Source organism: Pleurodeles waltl, chromosome 6 (assembly GCF_031143425.1).
Source record: "Pleurodeles waltl isolate 20211129_DDA chromosome 6, aPleWal1.hap1.20221129, whole genome shotgun sequence".
NCBI classification, from domain to species: Eukaryota; Metazoa; Chordata; class Amphibia; order Caudata; family Salamandridae; genus Pleurodeles; species Pleurodeles waltl.
The window spans coordinates 412,313,519-412,329,850 of record NC_090445.1 but is presented as its reverse complement, the minus strand read 5'-3'; the positions used below and the strand labels follow the sequence as shown (position 1 = coordinate 412,329,850).

Genomic DNA, 16,332 nt, shown 5'->3' with positions numbered 1-16,332 from the left:
ATGCTGAACCCTCATCAATCAAAAGAGAAGACTGGCTAAAGGTAAAAAAAAATGTTGGCATCAAAAAAGTGCACATTACCCTAGTGCTCTTTGGCACTGAAGGGAACTACTTTGTGTGTGGGTGTTCTTGTGAAAAAGCTAAATTTAGTCACTCAAAGTTAACGTAACCAGTGGCTTAAGTAGGCAGACCCATTGCACCCTGTTATATGCTGTAGTGGGCTGAAGCAAAATGTGAATGACCCCACAACAGACCAACGAATGAAGAGGGGTGGCTGAAAGCCCCTTTAAGTAAGTATATTAAACAGATAATTTCAATAAAGTCAAACTCAGCTACTATCACTTTTCTAGGCAGCATTGCACCTGCAGATATCTTTAAAGCTGCAATATGATCTACTATCCACACATTCACTAAGCATTACTACATGGACATTTATGATTGACTGTTAGCTCAAGTCAAACTGTACTTAAATGACTTCCACTACTGCTTGCAAGGCATAATTTTAAGGAGATACGACTGCTTTTTCAGACTTTACAAAGCATGTGATCTACAGCAGCACATTCAAATCTAAAATTTAACGCACCAGTAATAATTGATTTACAGCTTATTGTGCTGTATATTCATACACACACTCCACCTACCTGGATGTGAGCTGAAAATGTGCCTTCAAACAATCACACTCAACAATATCTTTTTAAATACATATTCCTTTACCACTACAAAAACACTTACTGCTTGGCATCTCTACATATCCTCGCATTCTTAAGTGAAAATTACAATCTAAGGTGGAGCCTGTGTCCTGGTGCATATTGAGTTTTGGGGGAGGTGTAACAAGTTACCTCGAAAAATAAACATCTTATTTGAAGAATAACAATTTGCAAAATTTGTGCCCAACACTAAATAGCAATATTGTAAACACCATGTGAATCTATATCACTACAAGCTGTACATTTGTTACAGATAAGTAGCATTTTTTTATGGACCATAAAGCAGCCTTAGTCTTTTTTCCTGTTTCTTCTGTTCTCAGGCTTTCTGGTATATCCTGTAGAACTAAGCATTTGTGATGGATATTTTGGGCCATGTAGAAGGTTCGTGCTGCTTCTTTAGTTCATGGTTAGTGGTCAGTTTGGAGGTTTCCTAGAACCCTTCTCTCTGTAGCCCAGGTTTCTCATGATATTAAACTAGGTACTGAAAGGGTGGGGTTGCACTGGGTGCAATCGACTGGAAAGAAACCTATCCTAAGTGTGGTGCTGGAAAACATACCAGCGTAGAATAGATTAAGAGGATCACAGCCATTTTCCTTTCCATTTCTGGTCAGTTCTACAGTTCTTTTGTGAAGGCTTTTCTTGAGGTGCCAAAATGATATTTCCTCTCTTATCGACAAAGCCCTGGGAAGATATCTCTGAGCTTTGAGACTGCTAATGGCTCTATCTTAAGGCCCTATGATGTATCCTTCTGATCCCCCAGATATCTTGCCCATGGTAATGAAAGGCACTTTTTTATTTTTGCACCTTTGACTTCTTATTTTGGCTAAATTGCCTTTCAATGCAAACCATATTTCTTTTAGTTGGTTGCCCTTCAAGATACACTTATCCTACACCTGTATCTATGGTGTTGCAATCAGGTTTCTGCTGCCTTTAGTAGACAGCAGAAGACTCCTTATTGTTTTTAGTTTAAATGGCAAACTAGGATGTCACTCATTTAATTATTTTAGTTGTATTGGGTGCTGCTATACTGTGCCTATTCATTTCCCAGGTTAGCCGGAATGTGTCTCCTCTTTGGTATACCTCAATATTAGGAACTTTTGTCAAAAAGGGGCAAGTGGAGGCGAACTCCTGCTTACTTACCAGTATTGTCTATTACTTATGTTCCTACACTTTTCTATCACAATCCACCTGTCCACTCTAGAGATCCTGGCCTTCCGTCTAGGTGATGCTTGCATATGTTCATAGATTGGGCTCTCTATTTGTAAATGGGTGGGTACGGCAACAAACTCAGAACATGGATTTAATTGTGCCTTAGGGTAGTAACTCTCTCAACAGGACAGTGACCAGGAAGAGCAGGGCTGGCAGTACAGGAGATTAGTGTCAGTAGCCCAAGCATTCAGATGGACTCTTACATCTTCCAGAACTCTTCTCTCATCCTTGCACTGTTCTCCTTCTTGGGCCCCTTTTCAGGTTCCATCTCCTGCTCTGAACACTTGCACCCCATGTTCTTCCTCATTTTGCAGGTTGTTCGCACTTTTTATTCATGTCCTTAACTACTTTTGTGTTATTTTAAATTCCGTTCTTGGTGTTAGACTTCCTGCCGTCCTCTGATCTCTCAATAGTCCTGGAGCCTCTGTCCTCTGTACTTACTCGTCACAGTCCTACTGCTCCAGTTTCGAGCTGTTCGCACTTTTTTGCTTTCCAGTATAATTGAATTTGTCCTCTGTGCCATTTAATGTCCGCATCCCCCACATATCACTGTATTTTGCTGTTTCCCGTGCCCTGAAGTCCATCCTGTGGTGCCAGTCAGTGCCGTCTTTCCTGCCTTCATTTTGCTCTTTTTAAAAGATTTTGTTTCTGTGTTTTGTGAGTGCTTTGAATGATAGCGAGTCGGTAGCGCTAGAGGAGGGAAAGAAATATGGAACTCACCACTGCACCCCCAATTGCTGGAGGAATCCTGGGGACAGTTTCAGGGTGTCTGACCTTGGTGATCTAAGTACTCAGAGGCAGCTATAAAGTATTATGAAGCACTTTATAACAACTATAGATAAATAGAATAGAATATAGTTAGGACCTTGGCTCGTGTATCAGGAATGGCGAACAGGTATGTGATATTTTGCTGTTGGTGATTTAAAGCACAATTCGACAATGCTAATTTTGACATGGCATTTTTCAAATCGTAATCAAATGAGTTTGTAAAAATGTACTGCCTAATCCGTTTGCTTGACATAAAGTTGTGTTTTTAATGCTGTTTAGTAATCAACAATCTAAGCCCATTTGATTAGTCTCCTATTGGTTCAGTCTCTAACTGACGTCGTGAAGTGCAGACTAAAACTGAATACCCATCTGTTCTTTCAGTCGTGCCCTGCAGTATCATATCTTATCACTCCCCTCTCGAAGTCTCAAGACCGCCCCCTCCTCCTTAAAAGCAGTTTAATGCCCCCTAGGTGGCATGGGCTCTACATAAGCACAATTAAATAACAAGTGTTTTCCCAATCGGTTTATCTTTTGGAGTTTCTTTGTGCATCTTTCTTCTCATATTGTCTCACTTTCTTTGCCACTGTCTTATACCAAGATTGTCCTTTCTCTCGTTCTCTGTGTCTCTGTGTTTCTTTCTCCATCTCTCTCTCGTTCCTGTCATCGCTCTCTCTGCTGCCTTTCAGTATCCACTCTCTCCTACCTTGTTCTCTCACCTTCTGTCTTTCTTTCTCCAGTCCTCTCTCTCTGTTTCTGTCTCCTGATCTCCATCTCTCCCTGTGCCTCCCTACACCTCTGACTTCTACTGTATATTTTCTCCCCTGAATGCTAATGTCCCCCCTCCTTCTGTTTTCTTATTCGTTGCTCTCCCACTCCATTCCTTTTTATCACTTCTCTGCTGTATGTCCCGTGCTCTCCTTGACTCCCTCCCTCTCTAACTCCATGCCTTGTCTTTCTGTTTCCGCCCTCCCTGCCTCTCGGCAGATCCTACACAGAGGACGAGGAGGATGCTGTGGACGCCGTCATCAAGGAACGAGAGGGTATTTCAGAGCGCGAGTTTCAAAAAGTCTCTATTTCTGGAGAGGAGAAGTGTGGGGTAAGCCTGCCTGGTTGTGAAATTACAAGGCCTTCACTTACATTTTGATGGGGAACATGGTGCTGGTGGTTGTGGTGACGGCAGGGCTCGGGATGGTGATGGTAATAGTCATGGCAATGATGGTGTTGCAGCTGCTAATGGCTGGTGGGGTGGAGCAATGCTTAACTTGTAAAAATGAAAACAAATAAAAAAGAAAGAAAAAGTACCAGTTTCCAACATTTTTCTTGACCAGCTCAACAGAGAAGACAATGTTTGCCAGGGAGGAAACTCCTACCTTCCTCACTTTATTCATGTCATGACTCAGCTGCAGGCAGCTTTTAGCAGAAGCTCGAAGTGCCTTTTCAAGCTGCAAACTAGGCTCTACTTTCAGCATGGCTGAAGAGGGCTATGAACACTGACAAGAGGCAGAACTACAGACCTTCTTTTATTTCCATTATCATTTGTGAACGTTCCTATGGCCAGCCCATAGTCCAGTAAACACCCACGTAATGATAAAGGCTTGAAAAGAGCAAGAGCCTTGAGAGACAGTGTGAAGTGGTGAGGCAGGTATTTGGTGTCTGAGCGAGAAGGAGTAGGACTTAGGCTTTTTACTGGACAGTGCTGTAGTGAGAGGATATAGGTATTTAAATGGTTGGGCAAAGACGTGAGTCTTTTAAGGATCTTCTGAGTCTGGCGTAGTCATTTTCCAGTCAGTGTCAAATCAAATGGTAGAGAGCTCACTGGAAGCATCCCTGTGTATGTAGATGTCCTCTGACTTCTGCTATTTGATTAACTTCTATGAGAGAGCTCTGCTCCGGACTTACCTCTTTTCTTCCATCATTGTCGTGTAGCAATATGACAGCCCACCACATGGATGAGGAGAAATAATGCGCATCAAAATCCTTAGAAGACTCTTAACATAGGTATATTACTGCTCCTTTGGGGCACATGGGAAACAACAGCTGAGAAGCCCACACTTTGTCAAAAACCTTTATACATCTATGTTTGCTACTTAAAGTGACATATCTGATAGAGACTTCTAGTTGCAGATTCCTTACCTTAGAATTTACCCCAGGCGTCAGACTGGATCCTGAGACTTTTCTTCAAGCAATACCCTTGCGCGTCGGTAGGTGGCGTTGGTCGACTCCGCAGGCGTCGTAGGCATCGTGGTCGCCGTGATGACTTAGGGAGTAGTACATTAGATGCCGCCCTCGTGCAGTGACGTCAGTTTTTCCTCTTTCTGCGCCACGCGCTGATCCGGAGAGAGCTACCCTAGGCTATTTTTTTGGCTGAATTCAACCGCTTTGTCGAACTTTTTTTGGTGCGACACTTGGTGCGTCGAAGATGTCCCCAAAGACTGGGTTCAATCCATGCGAGGACTGTCATTGGATGATGTCGGTGACGGATCCTCATCGTGTTTGCCTGTGGTGCCTCGAGCGCGACCACAACCCGAAGTCGTGCTCCGAGTGTCGGGCAATGCATCCGAAGGCTTTGATGGAGCGGTCCCTAAAGCTGATGGCGGCCCGGCACTCGACTCCGCGTAGGTTCCAGTCTCGCTCAAGAGGAAGGTCTCGAGATCGGTCGCAGAGCCATCATCACTCGTCTTCTTTGGAGTCCTCGGGTCAAGGAAAGAAGAAGAAGTCGAAGAAGTCTCATCAGTCTCCGACTTCACCCCACCGCTCGGCCGACGCGACGTGGGACGAGCGTCCATGAACTAGGCCTCCGTCCTCGGAGCCTACGTCTGGGTCGACTCCACGCTTCCCTGAGTTTCCCGGAGCCGGAGCGACCCCCACCCAACTTAAAGGGTTTTACAAGGCCATGCACCTCATCTTTGGGCGTGCCGACCCCGATATGGCGCCTTCGGGCCCAAGGGGCTTGGCTGAGGGGCCTTCGGGTTCCGCGCCGGCTGCTTTGGCCCCGGCCACCGAGGTCGCCTCTGGATCCGTGCACGGATCCGCACCGGCACTGGTCGCGCAATCGAGACCTTCCCCTGCGCTGGGTCGATTATCGACGCTCCTGATGTCAGTAGTGCCCACTATCGATGTCGACCAAATCCTCATACCCGACGACTCGGAGTCAGAATGGCGTCGGCCGCCGCCGCCTTCAGCTTCGGTGGGCCCTATTCACCTGAGGTCGGATTCTGACCCATTTTCCTATAGGTACGAATACGGGGAGGAATTAGAGTGGTCCCTGGACGCTTATGAAAACCAGGAAGACCTACTATGGACTTGGCACAGGACTTGGGTGAAGCCAGTGGTCTGGATACTTCTCTGACGCTGGCATGCTGTCTCCTCCTACCGTGAGAACGGCGGAGGGAGCTACCTATAGTATGGTGGTTAGTAGGGCGGCTGAGGTCCTTGGCCTTGAGCTACCTACTGTTGAAGTCAGGTCTAATCTCCTGACGGAGGTGCTTCAGCCTGGGGCTTCTACTTCAGAACCCCTTCTCCCATTTAATGAGGCCCTCACTGATGTCCTTTTGGGTACATGGTCCAAACCCAACACAGGGGCTCATGTGAACAGGACTATCGCTCGCCGCCATCGGCCAGCGCCGAACGACCCAAAGTTCCTGTCACAACATCCTACACCTGAGAATCTTGTAATCCAGGCGTCCTCTTCTTCTGGCGCGTTCCCTTCCGCACCTCCGGATAGAGAATCCAAAAGGCTGGAACAATTTAGTAAGAAGTTATTTTCTTCCTCCAGCCTTGCACTGCGGTCCGTGAACACCGCATGTCTTTTGGGCCGTTATTCCCACTCACTGTGGGATACGGTTGCGCAAGTCCTGCCGCAGATACCTGGAGGAGGCCCGTGCTATCCTCTCCCAAGCAGTGAAAGATAGGAGAGACGCAGCAAAGTTCACGATCCGTTGTGGGCTGGATACGACCGACTCTCTAGGCAGACCGGTTGCGACGACAGTGGCCTTACGGCGCCATGCCTGATTACGCACTTCTGGCTTCTCGGGGGATGTCCAACAGTCACTCATGGACATGCCCTTTGATGGCACCCGTCTCTTTGGAGACAAAGCGGACTCGGCCTTGGAAAGGTTCAAGGATTTCTGGGCTACAGCTCGGTCCCTTGGCCTTTCCTCCGACACATGCCCCCCACAGTCTGCTTTTCGTCCCTTTCGTGCCCACGGAAGGCACGCCCTGTTGCGTCCTCAACCCAGCCACCGGGCCATGCACACTGGACAGCCTATGCGTGGCCGTGGGCAAGGAATCCCACGTGGCTGTGGGACAGGGAACCAGAGGTCTGTCCAGTCCACCTCTGCCCCCGCTGCAGCCTCCAAAACTTCCTAGTCCGTCCCCTCACTCCTGCCCAGTTGGTGGCAGAATCCGCCATCACCTGCCCCACTGGGAACATATAACCACAGACGGGTGGGTTTTGCAAATAATTCAGAAAGGCTGCTCCCTCCCTTTCGAATCTGCGCTACCACACATGCCACCATCCTTCCATCACCTTCTAGGGGATCATTTGGTGCTTTTCTGACAGGAAGTCGCGGCTCTCTTGGCCAAGGAAGATATAGTGTGCCAGAAGTAGGTCGTGGTTGTTATTCCCGCTACTTTCTGATACCAAAGAAGGACAAAGACTTGCGTGCTATCCTAGATCTTCGGGACCTGAACTACATCCTCAAGAAGGCGAAGTTCAAAATGCTCACCCTGGCTCAGGTTCTGTCTGCCTTGGACCCAGGAGACTGGATGGTAGCGTTGGACTTGCAGGACGCTTATTTCCACATCCTCATCCTGCCTGCCCACAGACGTCACCTACGATTCGTGGTAGGTCATGAGCACTTTCAGTTTACCATGCTCCCTTTCGCCCTTACCAGTGCCCCTCGGGTGTTCACCAAAGTGATGGTGGTGGTTGCAGCTCATCTGCGGAGGTTAGGGATCTCAGTCTTCCCCTACCTAAATGACTGGCTGTTGAAGGCGCCTTCAGCACTGACAGTGGTCTCCCACATTCAGACTACGGCGGACCTCCTGCACCAGCTGGGGTTCACTATCAACGTGCCAAAGTCACACCTGACTCCCTCTCAGACGCTCCCTTTCATCTGAGCTGTTCTGGACACAGTGCTGTTTCGGGCTTATCCTCCCAAAAAGCGAGTCCAAGACATTCAGGCTATGATTCCGATCTTTCAGCCTTGGTCTTGGGTTTCGGTGAGACAGACTCTGCGGCTGCTGGGACACTTGGCCCCCTGCATCCTGCTAGTAACACATGCCAGGTGGCATATGCGGGCTCTGCAGTGGGACTTGACGTTCCATCGGGCGCAGTATCCGGGGAATCTCTCTGACATGGTCCAGATCTCAAAGGGGACTGCGAAAGACCTGCAGTGGTGGCTTTCGAATCCCAATTGGGTCAATGGCAGCTCTCTCTCCCTTCCCCACCCAGATCTCTCTATAGTGACAGATGCGTCGCTTCTGGGTTGGGGTTGCCACATGGGAGAGGTGGAGATCAGAGGCCTCTGGTCTCCGGCGGAGTCGGGACTCCACATAAATATGCTGGAGCTCCGAGCGATCAGACTTGCGTTGAAAGCATTCCTTCCCTCTCTCAAAGGGAAAGTGGTGCAGGTGTTCACGGACAACACTACCCCCATGTGGTACTCCAACGAACAAGGCAGGGTAGGGTCCTGGACCCTTTGTCAGGAGGCACTACGCCTCTGGACACGGTTGGAACATCAGGGCATTACCCTGATGGTTCGACATCTGTAGGGCTCTCTCAACGCTAGAGCAGACAAACTCAGCCGCCAACGCACTGTCGATCCCAAATGGCGTCTCCATCCAGAGGTGGCGCAAGGTCTCTTTCTCAAATGGGGAGAGCCTTGGTTAGATCTGTTTGCCTCCGCAGAGAGCGCGCAATGTCAGCTATTTTGCGTGTTGGAGTTTCCAAAGCGGCACTCGCTCGGAGACACTTTTCGTCTCGAGTGGAACTCCGGCCTCCTTTACGCCTTACCACCTATCCCTCTTCTGCCCAGAGTTCTCAAGAAAATCAAGTACGACCAGGCCCAAGTTATCTTAGTGGCTCCGGACTGGGCTCAAAGAGTGTGGTATACAGAGCTATTGAGCATGTCCATCGATCCTCCACTCAGACTGCCTCTTCGGGCGGATCTTCTGTCGCAGCAGCAGGGGACGGTCCTCCACCCTTATCTGTCCAACCTCCGCCTTCATACGTGGAGAGTGAGCAGCAATTGTTTACGGCATTTGCGCTTCCACCCGAGGTCTGCAATGTTATCTTGGCAGCCAGGAGTCCATTGACTAAAACTGTATACACCTGTTGTTGGAATAAATTTGTGGCATGGTGCACCAACAAATCTGTTGACCCCCTTTCTGCCCCTCTTTCAGAGGTTCTTCTGTTCATTCTTTCTTTAGCCCAGCAGGGCTCTGCGTTGGGCACCCTTAAAGGGTATCTGTCTGCCATTTCCGCCTTTCTTAGGCTTCCTGATCAGCCCTCACTCTTTAAATCTCCTCTTGTGAGTAGGTTCTTGAAGGGGCTCACCCACTTATTTCCTCCCACTCCCTTCATCATGCCTCAGTGGGATCTTAATCTTGTACTTACTTACTTGATGTGTACCCCCTTTGAGCCAATGCATTATTGTCCCTTGCGGCTACTCACATTCAAAACTGTCTTTCTCATCGCTATCACCTCTGCTCGCAGGGTGAGCGAGCTTCAGGCCCTTTCTTCAAAGCCTCCACACTTGTCTGTGCACCCTGACAAAGTGGTGTTGCGCACTAGAGCTTCCTTCCTTCCTAAGGTGGTTACACCATTTCATGTAGGCCAGTCCATCACTTTGCCTACCTTCTACGCAACCCCATATTCTTCCCATGAGGAGGAAGGACTCGACCGTCTGGACCCAAAAAGAGCGTTGGCGTTCTACCTCAATCGTACTAAAGATTTCCGGATGGACAATCAACTCTTCGTTGGCTAAGGGAAGGCGGTGCAGAAGCGTACCATCTCTCGATAGGTGCTTCTTTGCATCAAAATGTGCTACTCTTTGGCAAAAAAGCAACCTCCTGACGGCTTGTGGGCTCATTCTACCAGAGCCACTGCTACATCCACTGCGTTAGCATGCGGAGTTCCTGTCCTGGATATTTGTCAGGCAGCTACATGGGCATCCCTGCACACGTTTGCTAAGCATTACTGCCTGGATAGTCAGGTCCGTCGGGACGGCTACTTTGGTCGTTCGGTCCTGCAGGACTTTCTAGTATGATCTTAGTTCACAGCCCACCACCGAGGATGGCATTGCTTGGGTATCTATTCTAAGGTAAGGAATCTGCAACTAGAAGTCTCTGTCAGATGTACAAGTTACTTACCTTCGGTAACAGAATATCTGGTAGAGACATTCTAGTTGCAGATTCCTTACCGCCCACCCATCCTCCCCGCTTGCAAACTGATTTCTAGGGGCAGGGATTCCCCCCTTTCAGGTCCTTAGCTCTGGCACACCAATCTCAGTGTTCTTAGTGGCTCTGCGCTCTGGCGTGGAAAGTCGTTAAAAGAAACTGACGTCACTGCACGAGGGCGGCGTCTATGTACTACTCCCGACGTCATCATGGCGACCACGACACCTACGACGCCTGTGGAGCCGACCGACGCCACCTACCGACACGCAAGGGTATTGCTCGAAGAAAAATCTCCGGATCCAGTCTGACGCCTGGGGGAAATTCTAAGGTAAGGAATCTGCAACTAGAATATGTCTTCTACAACTTTCTCCAATTAATTGGCTTTCTCTGAAAAGTTCTGTGATGCTCTCGTCACACATTTTTTTTTTTTTTTTAAACCAAACAGCTATGCATGCTCACAGCTCAAAGGTATCCTGAAACCACAAGCATCTCAAATCAGCCACACATAGCCAAGCAGCTGAAAGAAGTACTCTTTGTAAGTTCTCCCCATTATTTGAACCTTCCTTTAAGCACTAGTATCAGACACCAAAAACAGGATTTGCAGCTGACCAATACCCCAGCTTTCTTCAAAAGAATCCTGTCTATCACAACTATTGCAGCTATTAAAATTATCAACAATGCCTCACTAACTACCAGCATCATGCCTATACAGCCCAAATGTTTATCTACCAAACCTTTTCCAAAGAATACTTGTCCAAATAACCTGCAAACTACAGACCAATAGGAAACGTGCTACTAGTATAAACTAACTGAAAAGGCAGATTACATACAAATGAGTAAATTCAAAGAAAAAAATAAAATTATTTCAGCTGTACAGACTAGCTTTCATTTTCCCTGCGGAACAGAACCTATCCTATTGCACGGTTGTGGGCTGAACCCTGGGCGCACAGTTTTTCAAAACTTTTTGCAATGCTTATGAATCTTGAACAATATTTCACATGACTACTCTGGATGACAGTGAAAGACTACAGTGAAGTAGCCTACTGTTAATAGTTTCTCGGTTTGAAAGTTACGCTTGGAGAAGGAATATAGAGTCTATGATGCTAAGCAGATGAGGTGAGATTGAGACTCAATGGTTGACCTTATTTAAGGATTTTCAAACAGTTTACCAAACTCAATAAAGAACAATATTAGGTTATACAAGATAGTGTAAAAGATGATGAAGAGATGATTCTGGTAAAACTGGATTCACCTACTTCTATGCCTTGAAAAAGCGATTGATCTTATTCACATTGCAACACGTGCTGGCTGTGCTCTTTTGACTACGAATATCTTTTGAAGTGAATGCTGTTATGAGAAAATCCACTTCTTTTCATCTTAACGAATTCTGGGTTTGAATTATGTTATAAGTAATTAGATGTCCCGTATGTCAAATTAATCAAATATAGTTTCAATGAACCAACACACCTAATTTTAATAGAATTTAGGCACAGATTAAATGATTATTTATTTTAAAGAAATGAGTACATTGCCATTGATATTAGAACACCCCCACACCCTACAAACTCCAGAATTCACCTTTGGGTTCTGCTGTATAAATTATCCATCCTAATCTGTAAAATGGGCCAACTAAGTATACAAGTGATGCTAATAGACTGGTCACCTTGATCCTACTTGACTTCGTGGTCACTTTCAACATGGTCCACCACCCAGCAGCCTAAACCAGGCAAGGAAAAGGCTTGGTTTGGACTGTATCTTTCATATCCAACTGGGACCACATTATCCCACTACCACCTTTCAGCTCCAAGCCCTATCACTTGGATACTAGTACATCCAGAAACTCAACTATTTCTTCCCTTGATTTTAACACCCACCTCAGCCATTTGCCTCGACTGATTTAATTGCTTGGTGTATTTGGTTACAACTACACTGATGACACAGAATACTCAAATTCAGGAACCTAAATGCCACCAGATATGCACCATGCCCAATCACGATAAAAGAGTGGATGATCACTAACTGCTTTCAACTCAACCCAGACAAAATCAGAACCATGAGATGTGGAAACTGCGACCTGTGCATGAGAGTCTGACTTGACCTTCAAACCTAGGACAAGTGCCTCTATAAACAAACACAACAAAAAGGCTAGCAGTTTGTTTAATGTGACACCACAAATAGATGCTGTCATCAATTCCTCAACAAACATGCTAATAATCTTAAAACAGATTTTCCACTGCTTAGGCTTCACATACAGAGTTGAAGCCACAGGTGTGCTTATGATTTCTTGCTTGTACTAAATAAAGGATCTATATCTAGGAGCTGAGAGTTCCTTCCTATACAGATGACAAGGGGTGCAAAATGTAGCTGCCGGGCTACTTCTGTACCTGAAAGCATTGGACCACATGACACCAGTCCTTGTGGTCTTACACTAGCTCACACTGTATAGCCAGATCACAATGAAAGCATTTTTCTTAACACATTTAGAACTGTATGGCACAAAATTGCTTCCAAACCAACACACTCCCACAAATGAAATTGCTAAGCTAAAACAAATCCCGATTTTGGGGTGTGCTCCTCAACCAACTTCTCCCACATAGGCCACACTACAACTAAACACATCTACAACTTCACTTGCAGGTACTCATGTAATGGTTCTAGACAGTGATAGAGACACAATATCACATTAAGGGCCTCATTCTGACTTTGGCGGTCAAAAGACAGCCGCGGTAATTCTGAGTTTCCCGCTGGGCGGGCGGGCGACCGCCAGAAGGCCGCCTGCCCGCCCAGCGGGAAACCCCCTTCCACGAGGATGCCGGCTCCGAATGGAGCCGGCGGAGTGGAAAGGGTGCGACGGGTGCAGTAGCACCCGTCGCGATTTTCAGTGTCTGCTATGCAGACACTGAAAATCTTGGTGGGGCCTTGTTAGGGGGCCCCTGCAGTGCCCATGCCATTGGCATGGGCACTGCAGGGTCCCCCAGGGGCCCCACGACACCCGTTACCGCCAACCAGGTTCTGGCGGTCAAAACCGCCAGAACCAGGCTGGCGGTAAGGGGGTCGGAATCCCCATGGAGGATTCCTCAGGCCAGGGGAAAACCGGCGGGAAACTGCCGGTTTCCCTTTTCTGGATGCACCGCCAGCCTGTTGGCGGTGCATCCGCGGTCCCCGGCCCTGGCGGTCCATGACCGCCAGGGTCGGAATGACCCCCTAAGTTCAGTTGCACGTTATGCAAGTGCTAGGTGACTTAACATAACATGCTGGTGTGCTTTGTAGCTGACAAAGCTGGTGGTGAGAAGCAGGGTTTCTGGCTCAAAAGAAGCTTTCTGTTTTCCTCCTCTCCAGGACCAATGATTAACCAAGAGAAGGGAAGGAGACCCCATCTAGTGGCCACATCACCAAGAGTAAGAAAAAGGAGTCCCATCACCCAGTCAGCATCCCTTACGTTGTGAGCGGGAGGAGAGTAAAACATCTAAAGGGCAATGGGAGGGCCACAGAGTCCCGTTACTAACGTCCTCTTCCTTTGGATGGAGCCACAAGTGTTTCTCTGCACACAAGAGGTGGCACATCTTAGGATGAACCTCCCAATTAGAGCAGCTTTTATTTCTGACATGGGAGCACTGTTCAGCTGCTCTTTAGCAGCTAGAGACTAGTCCAAATAGCAGGCATTATTTTTGAATGGAACCAATTGTCAGCATCCCTCCAGCAGTCAGAGAGAGGAGTCTTTAACCTACGAGTCCTAGTGGAAGTCATAGGTTTATGAGAGATATCTCAGCTGCTCTGCAGTTCTACTCCTCAGATGTAGCCCTGCACATGAGAAGTCTGTAGAAAACTTGGGAAATCCTTTATAGACCAAGGATTAATGATTACTGCATCAAATCAACAGTCCCGCAGTATTGTGCATGTGGGCATTTGCTGGCTTGATAGTTAAGGCTCTTGGCAAGGAAAACACTCTCTTGGCAATGACCGTGTGCAGCCAGAAGACCAAGAGAGAACGGCCCCATCGAGTGGCAAGAGTGAAGCTCCAGTTGACTGTGTTATTATCTGTTGGCAGGATGATATTGAATCGAGGCAGATGACATTAATATAGACAATAAAAGCAAGGCAAGGTCTCAACTTAGGAGAGCTCTCGGAAAGGAGGGCAGAGACTTCAGCAGCCGTCCCCTCTTCTGGTCTTTGAAAGATCAGATTGTCCAGACCGCCAGAACAAAATAAATCTATGAAGAGGATTACAGAACTTGTTTGCCGGGACTGACAACAAGAGAAAAAGCTCAGTGGAGACAAAATAAATGAAAGATGGCTTTCTGCCGCCTGATGATCGGGGTGTGACCTAAAGCGCCATAGGGGGCTTGAATTGGCCGAGACACGGCCTCTCTGTCAGGATGGAGCCGCATTCCAGAGTTTAGAGATGGCGTCAGGCTCTGCATGTGCTACTTATTAGGGCATTTAGAAACGAGGCCGGTCGCCCTCGTGACCAGCAGCCATAATCTTAGTGATTTGCAAAATACCGTGAGGGATCTAGGATGGCATATTAATAAGGCAGGGCTTATGCAAACCACAGTCCCAAATAGGAAGACTAAAGAACGATGCAAAAGAGGCTTGGAGTAAACAAGAGGACAACACTTGTTTGTCCATCACATGCCTCTTGTGTGGTTCATTGCATGTGCGCTGAAAGAAATCTTGATAACACTAACATGTAAAACAAAACCCAACTTGATGGCATTAACTTGTGCTAAATGAAACCCCAACTTGTTAACACTAACGTATGCTAAAACAAAAACCTACTTATTGACGCTAAAGTGGGATAAAACTTAATTACACTAACGTGTGGTAAAACAAATCCCAACTTGGTTACACTGACCTGTGTGCTAAAACAAAACTCAGCTTGGTAAAACTAACACGTGTGCTAAAACAAATCCCAACTTGGTTACACTGACCTGTGTGCTAAAACAAAACCCAGCTTGGTAAAACTAACACGTGTGCTAAAACAAATCCCAATTTGGTAACACTAACCTGCGTGCTAAAACAAAACCCAGCTTTTTAAGACTAACACGTGTGCTAAAACAAAGCCTAACTTGGGGATACTAATGAGTGATGAAGCAAAACACAACTTGGTGACACTAACATATGCTAAATCAAAACTTAACTAGGTGACGCTAGCACATGCTAAAAAATCCAACTTGGTAACACTAACTTGCTAAAACAAAACCTGGCTTGGGGATATTATTGGGGGAACTTCGAGATATCAACCCCTGGAAAACTCCAGGTGGCTGTACTTAATGGGCAACAGGGATATTTTTCCCACCTACCTACTCGCGTAAGAAAATTATTTTTTTATTAATTATAAAGTGCAAAGTTGTTAAAATATTGGTCGAGCACATTTGTAATTCTCTCAAAAAGAGGGTGGAGTGCTAAAGATGGTAAAACAAATGCTCTTTTATTAAGTGAATAGTGCTATACAAGGGCTCATGGCGCTGGCTGGCATGGGCCTGGGGTTATGTTCTTGCTCGCGAGTACAACAGCCAGTCCTGGCATGCGTTCACTCACTTTTACGATGCTTGCAAATCCCTGGAAGCAAGGATCTTATTGCATGCGTTTTCTGCTATTTTTGGCCCATATTGTTATAGTCTCCATTCAGTGGGACATTGTGTTCCACCAGTACTATCCTTAAGGCAATCAGAAGCTTTCAAAATTAAAATAAAATGAAATGTGCCTTTTTCGTTTAAAATGCACACTGTAAAAGTGTGGCTTGAGTCTATATTGATGGTTGCACAGTGTGCAACGCCAAGCAGAAGCAAAATATATTTTTTTAAAACAGTGGCGGATGGTGAAGATTGAGAGTGGTGGGGCTGGGATTCCGCAGCGTGGGGAAGAGAGGGGCGAGTTCACGTTCGGTGGGCATGGAGTTATTTGGTAAGCCAGCCTCGAGTCCCCATGTTTTTTTTATGGGATAAAATGGTGCATTTCCAGCACAATCTTTTATGTTAATGAATTAAACATTTTTTTACTTCTACTCTCCGTGTGTTGCTTTGCTAGCTGCCAACATCAGTTATTTGCCATGAAAAAAATACTAAAATAATAGTGACCATTAACTATGCCACATGTCCATCATAAATGAGTATTTACTTACCAAAAGCTCTTGCCTGTCCACTTAAACACACGCACAGCAGCATAAACCAGGGTTCACATGTATCCGTCTTGCACTGGAAACGGGTAAACGCATTTAAAACGTGACTGCATGTGTAAAAACATCCA

The 16,332-nt window shown here is 46.7% G+C and overlaps 1 protein-coding gene across 7 annotated transcripts in view; it reads left to right on the top strand.

Annotated features, from left to right (window-relative positions):
• Positions 1 to 16,332, top strand: part of AMPD2 (adenosine monophosphate deaminase 2) — a 353,387-nt gene that overhangs the window by 242,038 nt on the left and 95,017 nt on the right. For all 7 annotated transcript variants that reach the window (XM_069238351.1, XM_069238350.1, XM_069238353.1 and 4 more), the window contains one exon: positions 3,667 to 3,778. In XM_069238351.1, the coding sequence (XP_069094452.1) occupies positions 3,667 to 3,778 (112 nt within the window). The remainder of the gene's footprint in view (positions 1 to 3,666; positions 3,779 to 16,332) is intronic.